The sequence below is a fragment of the Papaver somniferum genome, chromosome 1 (assembly GCF_003573695.1).
Source record: "Papaver somniferum cultivar HN1 chromosome 1, ASM357369v1, whole genome shotgun sequence".
In the NCBI taxonomy this organism is placed as follows: Eukaryota; Viridiplantae; Streptophyta; class Magnoliopsida; order Ranunculales; family Papaveraceae; genus Papaver; species Papaver somniferum.
Genome location: NC_039358.1, coordinates 95,366,322 through 95,377,090, shown reverse-complemented (window position 1 = coordinate 95,377,090; position 10,769 = coordinate 95,366,322). Strand labels below are relative to the sequence as shown.

The window sequence follows — 10,769 nt, the reverse complement described above, 5'->3', positions numbered from 1 at the left end:
CAGCGCGCAAGCACGAGGAACACCAGTCTCTCAACCTACGACTCTCCATGGTTCCAGCACTTCGTGGTCAAGCCAACTCTCCATGGCTCCAGCACTCCGTGTTCAAGCCAACTCTCCATGGATCCAACACTCTACGATTAAGTTAGCGCCAACTCTCCAGCATTCCATGATCCATCCAGCAAGCCTTCCAAGTGCCATTTCCACTGTTTCACGGACTGAAGCCATCAGCGCCATCATCACCATTTAGTAGCCAAAATTCCAGCGCCATCATCACCGTTTGGTAGCCAAAGTTCCAGCACCATATTTTCACCATTCCATGGACTGAAGCCAGTTTCCACCTTTCCGCGGACTGAAGCCAGTTTCACCATTCCACGAATTGAACCCAGTTTCCACCATTCCACGGACTGAAGCCAGTTTCCACCATTCCGCGGACTGAAGCCAGTTTCCACCATTCCAAGCTAGCCGCGCCATCCGCCAATCCAAGCTAGCCGCGTCCATCCGCTACTTCAAACAAGTCGCGCCATCCACCATTTCAAGGTAGCCACGCCATCTACCTTTCCTAGCCAACCAGCGCCCTTTCTGCTTTCCAAGTTGCAATGTCACCTCTGCTGATCAATAGCCAAAGCTGCAGTGTTGATGCCAATACCCCATGGTCAAGCCGAATTTATGCAAAGCCACCAATACAGGGATCACGGATTCCTCATGCCTTCCGCTAAAGGTTAGTTGAATTTCCTCGGCAATCTCTTCAAGTCTTGTCCTTTAGATTTTACTCTTGTCTATCACCATCTCATGCTTACCCCGCAACAACGCCGTTCTTACGTGCTAAGCAGGGGACTTAATGTTGATGGTGGTTTTTAGCTTAGGGTTGAAATCGTAAAACCTTGCATCTGATGTGACGTCACTCTGTAAGGAAACCGTGTCGTGAGTGCTAACCTCTCCACCGGCATATTTATTGAGTCGTTCAATATACTTACATGAAATTTATCCAGACTAGCGAATGTAGCAACCATCCCAGATGTTCTGTAAATTTCGGCGCCTCGCCTATATTCACTTAATATAAGTTCCTTTGAATGCCTTCTATGCTATGTTCTCCGGCTGAACCCTTAATTTTGATATGGCATGAAAATTTATGTTCACTCGCAGCAGAGTAGCACGAATTTCCAAATATCAAGGATAAGGTCTTTGCATAAGGTATTCAATCAGAAAAAGCATGCTGCTCTCTGGAAATGAACTTAAAAGAACTATGTGTCAACACATAAAATTCAATCAATTGCCCTGACAAACTTGCACAAGTTCGGATTTTTGCGCCTCGCGCAGTATATCAGACCTTTCTCGTCGAAATTAAACCTAGGCAAACTAGGTAATTAATTCGCCATGGATTAGCAGGTGCAAAACCTTGCTCAGAATCAGAAACCAGGGAGTCGCATCAGCAAAGGGAGTCCTGGCCATGCCTTAGGCCAACTGGAGCCACTTTCCATTGGCCACGCCCCTTCCTAAACCGGCCCTATTTCTCTCGACCAATCGTGTCGCCTCAAATTAGCCACACGCACATAAGTTGTGGCTGGGCTCATACTTGTCGGCCCCACTTCCCATTGACCAATCAGGTCGCTCTAAAGCCGCCACACTCTCACCAGAAGTGTAGCCACGCCCATGCTTGGCCGGCCCTCTTTTAATCGACCAATCAGGAAGCTCTAAAGCCGCCACACTTTCACCAGAAGTGTAGTGGCGCCTTATGTTTGGCCGTCCCCTTTCCTTGGCCAATCAAGTCACTCTGAACTTACCACCATACATTAAAGGCCAAACGCACCCTGCCGCGCCACCATACTGGCAAGCCAAACACGCCTTACCACAACAACATATTGATCGGCATGCCAACATGCCACTCTGCCGCGGTAACATGCCACTTTAGCCTTGGCCACGCCGCAAAACCATAATTCTTACCATGGAGCCAAATCCTAGCCTTGGCCACGCCGCCAAGCCCCAATTCTTACCACGATGCCAAATCCTAGCCTTAGCCACGCCGCCAATCCCTAATTTTACCACGTCGTCAAGCCCTAATTCTTACCAGGGCGCCAAATCCTAGCCTTGGCCACGCCGCCAAGCCCTAATTTTACCACGGCGATGAATCCTAGCCTTGGCCACGCCGCCAAGCCTTAATTTTGGCCACGGAGCCAAATATTAGCTTTGGCCATGCTACAACGCCACAGGCGTGGCCATGCCACGGCTACTAGCATGCCGCTATGCCACGGCTACTAGCATGTCTTTATGCCACGGCTATTAGCATGCCGCCATATCAAGGCTACGGCACTGGCATGCCGCCATGCCACGGCTACTAGCATGCCGCTATGCCAATGGCGTCACTTCGCTATACAACAAGATGCGGCCATAATCAATGGCCACTCTTCCTCATGAAATGCAATCTCATCCATCCAAGTTCGCCACTGAACTGACGGACTTGCGGCAAGCCCCATGCAACCCGCTACGCCAGGCGCCACTATGCTAATGGCGCAACTCTGATACACAACAAAGATGTGGCCATAATCAACGGCTACCCTTCCTCATGAGATGTAATCTCATCCATTCAAGTTCGCCGCCAAACTGACGGACTTGTGGCAAGTTTTAAGCAGTCGACCAAGGCAAGCCTAATAGCATCACATGCTATTTTCCTATGGAAAAGTCTCTTGAATTTGACTTTCCACACATAGGAACCTGCTACACGTTTTTCGCGAAAACACTCGAGACATCAAACATGTCACAAACTGGGGGATACTCATCAGGGTATTGGTTTGGCGGTTTACAACGTGCGGCGTGCAATGCGCCCGTTACAAGAAAGTGTCATGAAGTAGGAAAATTAGTGGTGGTGAAAAGTAACGGTGTAAAAAATTCATTACCTTCATCATGGAAGCGTAATGACTGACGGTTACACGAATTCACTTCCCTCATCATGGAAGCATAACGTCTGACGGTTACACGTTACTCTATTCTTCCACCACTCAATCGTTTTCACTTCCTACGAGACCAGGGTACGTTTCAATATGACTTGTATAAATAGGCTTCACCTATTTTCACCAAAGAACAAGTTTTGGTCGGCAACAGCACAGTATCTAGAAATCACCTGGTAGATTTCCATTCGGCTAGCCAGTTCTACTTTCAGATACAAGTCATAAACAACCACACCTTCAGAATCAACGATTCTGGTCCCAACACTCTATTCGCTTCCCTTTCTAAGACCAACCCTTCTCCTTCACCTTGTGACTGCAGTGTTCTCTACTACAAATGAAGGTGAATTAAGGGATTTGGAGTGATTGAGAAGGGTTTTAGAAGAGATCTGAGGGAAGAACAGCAAGAACAGAGAGCTGAGAGAGAGAAATAGATATTTTAGTAAAAAGATAATTTGGATTAATAATTCATTGGTCGAATCCAATGACCAACCGAGTACAATATAAGGTCATTGGCCAAGATAGCTACTGGGCAACACCTTAGCTAGGATAAGGGGACAGACTCACAAGTTGGGTTATAGTTATCAGCCCAATAAAACTATCATAGTGGGCTTACACTGACTAGGTCTATGACAAATACTCCCTAATCAATTTGATTCTTGTCCTCAAGAATCATCTTTGGAAACTGTTGTTTGATGAGAGCTTTGTCTTCCCAAGTAGCATCAGCAGCTGTAGAGTGATTCCAGTGCACCAAGACTTGATCCACTAACTGTTGGTTCTTCTTTATAGTTCTGGTGGAAAGAATCTGAAAAGGAGTGACCTTCAGGCATCCATTAGAGTCCAGAGATGGGAGTGTAGTATGTGGTAACAATCCTGCTCCCAACTTTGGCTTCAAATGAGATACATGGAACACTGGATGAGTCCTTGAAGTAACAGGCAGATTGAGTTTATAGGATACCTTCCCAATTTTTGCAGTGACTTGATATGGACCAAAGAATTTGGCTGACAGCTTCAAACTTCTTCTCAGTTGCACAAATGTTTGCCTGTAAGGTTGTAATCTTTAGTATACCCAGTCTTCAACCTGAAATTCTCTCTCAGTTATCCTCTTGTCAGCCTGTTGTTTGATTCTGTGTTGTGCCTCCTCAAGTGTATATTTGAGAAGGATACCCATAGCTTGTCTTTTTTGTAAGTAGTCCTCCACAGCAGCATTGGCAGATTGTTGGTGAGAGAATAACCCAAATTGATGTGGGTGTAACCATAAAGAGCTTGAAATGGTGTTGTCTTGAGGCTTGTATGATAAGTAGTGTTAAACCACCATTCAGATAAAGATAACCAACTAACCCATTTAGATGGTCTGTAACTAGTCATGCATCTTAAATATGATTCTAAACATGTATTTAATCTTTCAGTTTGTCTATCTGTTTGTGGATGGTAAGCAGAACTTATGTGCAAAGTTGTTCCCATTTTTGTAAATAACTCTTGCCAGAAATTGCTAAGGAAAATGTTGTCTCTATCTGATACTATTGTAGCAGGCAAACCATGTAGTTTAAAAATGTTGTCTAGAAATACCTTGGCCACAGAAGCAGCTGTGAATGGATGGCTAAATGGAAGGAAGTGGTTGTATTTAGTGAACCTATCCACCACAACCATAATGACCTCTCTTCCTTCAGATTTGGGAAGTCCTGTAATGAAATCCATGGATATATGCTTCCATGCTTGGTCAGGAATGGGTAATGGTTGTAGCAATCCTCCAGGGGCTGTGTGTGAGACCTTGTGCTGCTGAAAAATGTCACACTCCTTGATGTACTGAATTAAGTCTTTCTTCATTCCCACCCAGTAAAAATACTCTTTTTCTCTTTGGTAGTTGGCTTGAGTGCCAGAATGTCCTCCCACAGATGAGGAATGAACTGCAGCCAATACTTGTTGCCTTAAGGTTCCCTTTGAGCCAACATATACTCTGTTATTGTATCTCAGAATTCCTTGAAGAAAAGTGTATGGAGGTTTGCTGGAAGGAGAAAGTGTGAGTTGTGGAATGATTTCAGCAGCCAAAGTATCTGAATTGTAACTAGCTTGCACTTCTCCAAACCAAGCAGGTTGTAGTTGAGAAATGAGTTGACATTGTGGTGATGAAGCTTGAGGTACTCTTGACAAAGCATCAGCCACTTTATTCTCAATTCCCTTTTTGTAAACCACAGCATAATCATAACCCAACAATTTTGAGAGCCGTTTTTGTTGCACCATAGTGTGAATTCTTTGCTCCAAAAAATATTTCAAACTTTGATGGTTTGTGTATATAGTAAAATGATTTTCCAGCAAATATGGCCTCCATTTAGTAACTGCCATCACAATGGCAAGTAATTTTTTCTCATAGGTGGACATCGAAAGAAATCTTGTTCCCATGCCTTTGCTAAAATAAGCAATTAGCCATTTATTATGCATAAGAACTGCTCCCACCCCTGTATCACAAGCATCCGTCTCAATTTCAAATTGAAGTGTGAAATCAGGGAGCACTAGCACTGGAGTGGTGGTGACAGCTTGTTTGAGGGCTTCAAAAGCATTATGTGCAGTATCATTCCACTTGAAGCTCTGCTTCTTAAGTAATTTTGTAAAAGGCTTACAAATGATACCATAACCTTTCACAAACTTTCTATAGTAGCATGTAAGGCCCAGAAATCCCCTCAGCTCCTTCAAGGTAGTTGGTACTGGCCAATTGAGCATACAAGAGATTTTTGTAGGATCATCTGTGACTCCTTCACCACTGATGATATGTCCCATATACTCGATTTTTGGTTGACCAAAAGTGCATTTACTGATCTTGGCATATAGTGTTTTGTTCTTGTAAAGTTTTAAGAGTGAGCTCTAGATGTCTCAAATGGGAAGTCATATCTGGGCTGTATACCAATATGTCATCGAAAAACACTAAGATAAACTTCCTCAAGTACGGCTGAAAAACATCATTCATTAATACTTGGAAGGAGGCTGGAGCATTGGTTAAGCCGAATGGCATCACCATAAACTCATAATGCCCTTGATGAGTCTTAAACGCCGTCTTGTATGTGTCTGCAGGAAACACACGAATTTGATGATACCCTGCGCGTAAATCTATCTTGGATAACACCTTTGCACCACACAGCTCATCCAATAACTCCTCTATAATGGGAATAGGGAATTTGTCTTTAATAGTAGCTTCATTTAACTTTCTGTAGTCGACACAAAATCGCAAGCTGTCATCTTTCTTTTTAACAAGTAATATTGGAGAAGAGAAAGGGATTCTACTAGGTTGTATCACACCAATTTTGAGCATTTCCTGCAGCAGTTGTTCTACTACTTCCTTCTGAATATAAGGAATACGATACGGCCTTTGGTTTGGAGGTGTATTGAGTGGTTTTAATGGAATATGATGATCATGAGCCCTAGATGGGGGAAGAGTGTTGGGTTCTTGAAAAACAATTTCATATTTTTGTAATAAGGGTAAAATGGGGGTAGGGTCACAGTTTGTTCTTCACATGCAGTAATAGCAAATAAACTACCAACCATTCCATGTTTATTCTGCCTAACCCATTTACGCAAAGCCTTACCAGTCATCATAGAAAGCTGAGTTGTAGGACTGTTACCTTGTAGTTTGATGGTCTGCCCCTCCCAAGATAATTCTATAGTCAGTTTATTGAAGTCAAAAACCGTTGGACTCATGCCTTTCATCCAATCCACTCCAAGCACCATGTCACAGCCCCCCAAGGTTAAGAGACGCACATCAAATTGGAATTGGTGTCCTTGCATTAGCCAATGAAATGATGGACACTTAGCATCACTAACCATTTTATTACCATTTGCTACTGCTACTAACAGTGAGGCTGTAGGAACAAGATTCCCTCCACATCTAGCAGCTGCAGCTGGGTCGAGAAAACTATGAGTGCTGCCACTATCTATCAAGATTGTCAGTGGATGCTTCTTAGAAGCTCCCTCTATCCGAATGGTGTTGTGGGAGACATTGCCAGCTAGAGCATGAACTGAAATTTCGACTTCTTCTTCTAGAGTAGGAGACAATAGAGTTTCGACACGTGATTCTTCACCAGATTGTGTCGACTCTTCATCATCAACAACCAACATATAAATTTGTTGCTTAAGACACTTATGTCCAACCTGAAAAACTTCATCGCAGTTATAGCAAAGACCTTTTTCTCGTCTTTTGCGCATCTCTACATATCACAACTTCTTAATAGGTGGTGGAGAAGTGACAGCAGTTGATGAAAAATTTCAGGAGTGGTTGTTGGGGCTTGTAACTGGTGAAGTAGGTTGTATTTGAGAATAATTGGTTAGAACAGATAATGGTGGGGGTCTGTAATGTAATTTGTTTTTTCTGGCCGCATTCTCAAGGAGTGCCTCTTGCATTCTATCCAAGTATACTGCATTGGAAAGTGATTTTGGTGAAAACATCTGAACGTGCAACCTGAGTTCATCCTTTAAGCCACTGATGAAACTCGGAGTAAAATATGCTTCAGTTAGGTGAGGATTTTTCGCTAACATTAATGCTTTCAGTTCCTCAAAGACCTCCTGATAATCTAGGACTGATCCAAGTTGATTGAGTTTGTTAAATTCCCTACAATATCATCATGACCAATCTCTTGAAAACGTAAACAGATATCCCTAACAAAATCATCCCATATTATTAATGGTTTACCAAGTTGATAATCTTGAAATCATATGTCAGCTTTGCCTTCTAGATACATGGAAGCTATATTAACCATTTGTGGATCTGACATATTATGAAGAAGAAAATTTTTTCTACACTTACGAATCCAAGATCGGGGGTTGGTACCATCAAATTTTGGGAATTCTATCTTAGGTCTTGGTTGAATAAATTGATTTTGCTCATGATTATAATGATAGTGAGGTTGTATGATATTTTCACCTGAATTAAATGGGTTTTCGTTGGGTGGAGGACCCAAAACTCCATCAGAAGAACCAGCATGTGTGTCTCGATTTAAGTTCCTCCTGTCTGAAGCTTCAATATAATGGTCCATTTGAACATTGAAAGCAGCATTAATCACACTCATGAACTCAACAGTAGGGCGCCGCTGAGCGTCTTTAATCTCTGCAACCGATTTCATAATAGCATTAGATTTGACTGAAGAATCATTTTGAGCTTTAGTGAGTTCATCCATCTTCTTATTTGAATCAGCCTGAGCTCTAGCAAGCTCATCGATCTTCTTAGTAAGTTCCTCAACAGCTGCTTTATTAGCCATAACAGGTCCCGATGAAGATGATGCTCCTGATACCAATTTGTAGTGTTCTCTACTACAAAGGAAGCTGAATTAAGGGATTTGGAGTGATTGAGAAGGGTTTTAGAAGAGATCTGAGGGAAGAACAGCAAGAACAGAGACCTCAGAGAGAGAAATAGATATTTTAGTAAAAAGATAATTTGGATTAATAATTCACTGGTCGAATCCAATGACCAACCGAGTACAATATAAGGCCATTGGCCAAGACAGATACTGGGTAACACCTTATCTAGGATAAGGGGACAGACTCACAAGTTGGGTTATAGTTATCAGCCCAATACAACTATCATAGTGGGCTTACACTGACTAGGTCTATGACAGTGACCGAAACAAGCCTGGAACGACCATTTCTTGGTTTAGGCCAGGATTGTACAGATTTATCTCTCGAATCAAAAGTACTCATGTGCAGTACATTGTTTAGTTTCTAGACTCATTTCTCATCCACACACCCGAAATTACCAAAACCAGCAGAAAGAGTTTTCACCCACAAACACCTAGGAAACAATGTTTACATTCGTTTAAAGGAAGTACATTCATGAACTTGTTTTGTGAATCGAAAGGGAAATCGCTAGGCTTATTGGTATTGTTATTCATTGCATATCTTTGGATTACCATTATGTGTGAGTTAGTAGAACCGATCATAACTTGTTATGTGTCTTGGTAAAACTAGTCACAATGCCTGACTTATGAATTGGTATGACTTTTATTAGTGTAACTGATCCTAAGTAATACTTAGGATGGTATGATCGATATTTGTAATTGGTGTGACCGATACTAGTAATTGGTGTAACCGATCCTAGTAATTGGTGTGACCGATCACAAAAGAGTGTGTAATCAATCCTTGTAATTGGTGTAACCGTTCCTGGTAATTGGTGTAACCGATCCTGGTAACTGGTGTGACCGATCACAAGTAATACCATGAGAATATGGTAACCGGTCCTGGTAATTGATGTAACCAATTTGGTAACTGATGTAACCGGTCTCAGTAACCATATTAAGGTAGAACTGATCCTTGTGTTTGGTAGAACCGTAAACCCATGATTAGTGTGTTGATTTGATCAATCACATAATTCTTGGAAATCAGATGAACCAGTTCTAAACTTGTTTGGAAGTGTGGTATAATCGGTTCCAAGATTGTAAATATGAAAGAGGATTTACAAAGAAATAAGATGTCGACATACTTTGAACATGTTCAGTAACTCTTATCTTTTATTGTTCAAAGATATTCCTTAATAACTCAAGGAGATCCCGGACCGAAATAAATTGAGAATCTTTTAATTAAGGTTGTTAATTTTATATGCTTTTAATTACCAGCAATTAAAATGCATATCTCTGGAAAATAAAAATTGGTAATGTGCATTTACTAATTGGAGATTTTCTAGTAGGATTTCGGTTACTATTGGACAGAGCAGTTTTAGGAATTATGAAAACCGAATTTGGAAATATATTGCATATCTTGAGAATATTTTCGGTTTTGGAAATTCCTTGGTGTCCAAACTTCCTTGGTCTATAAATACCCAAGTTTGCATTTCGAGCAAACCATCCTAAGAGCCAGCAAAACTACCTTGTTGTGTTGTTACTGGTGGAACCGTCTATTCGGAGAGGAAAGTACCCTAATTAGGCGAAATCTCTTACGACCGCTCGTTTAAAGACTTCCGTGGGCTCAAGAAGCTCTACGAGTACCGTTGGTGCGAAACTAGATAATTGCAGTATTATTAGTTTTCGATTTGATTTATTTACTAATGGTTGTTGAACTTTGATTGCACCTAGTTTGTTTATTCTTGAGAATCTTCTCTTCTGGTATAAGATTCACTCAAACTATATCGAAGTGTCGACAGGATCTTTAGAACTGTTTGTAGATCTAAAGACATCTTGTGATAATCCATTGTTAACAGACTCCGTTCTGTGTATGATTGATCACAAGAGATTCAAGTTGTGGTGTGCAGGTGTTTATTGAAGATTTAAGAAAATTTGAAGACGAAGAAGATTTCTGATTTGGGTTCATAATCTTTGGTGTGCACAAAACTTGACCGGCTGGGATCCAACTATAATCGGTTTATCCTTGATAGATTTGATTGATTAGTTGCGTAGATCGGCATCAGTATTTAGCATCTTGATAGTTCCTATTATTGATTGCATAATCTAAACTCTGCTACTTTGGTAGTTGTTGGATAGATTGATCTAAACCCGACAAAGGAGTTTATTGGATTAAACAGAATAGCCTTTGTCTAACTCATATCACTGAGATTGAATAGAGTTGTTACCGAACAGATTTGTTGTTCCTTTACTGTTTGGAATACGAACCAAAGGAATTGTTCCAGTACGTGCACTTATTGAATGTCGGAAGCGCAGGGATACTGAAGAAACTAGGTGAACTATAGGTTTAGTTGTTTGGTCTCAACTCTACGAAGTTGGTGTGATTTTGTATAGAGGCTTAATTCTAAGAGTATTCAATTCTGGACTAGGTCCCGGGGTTTTTCTGCATTTGTGGTTTCCTCGTTAACAAAATCTTGTTGTGTCATTTACTTTTTTTTTCCGCAATAATAATTAT

At 41.4% G+C, this 10,769-nt stretch overlaps 1 protein-coding gene across 1 annotated transcript; it reads right to left on the bottom strand.

The window, feature by feature from the left end:
- Positions 1-5,745: 5,745 nt before the first annotated feature.
- LOC113347788 lies at positions 5,746-7,133 on the bottom strand. Its single transcript, XM_026591466.1, has 2 exons — positions 6,470-7,133; positions 5,746-6,377 (listed from the first exon to the last, which is right to left on the bottom strand). Exons 1-2 carry the CDS (start codon positions 7,131-7,133, stop codon positions 5,746-5,748), a joined length of 1,296 nt encoding a protein of 431 aa, XP_026447251.1.
- Positions 7,134-10,769: the final 3,636 nt, after the last annotated feature.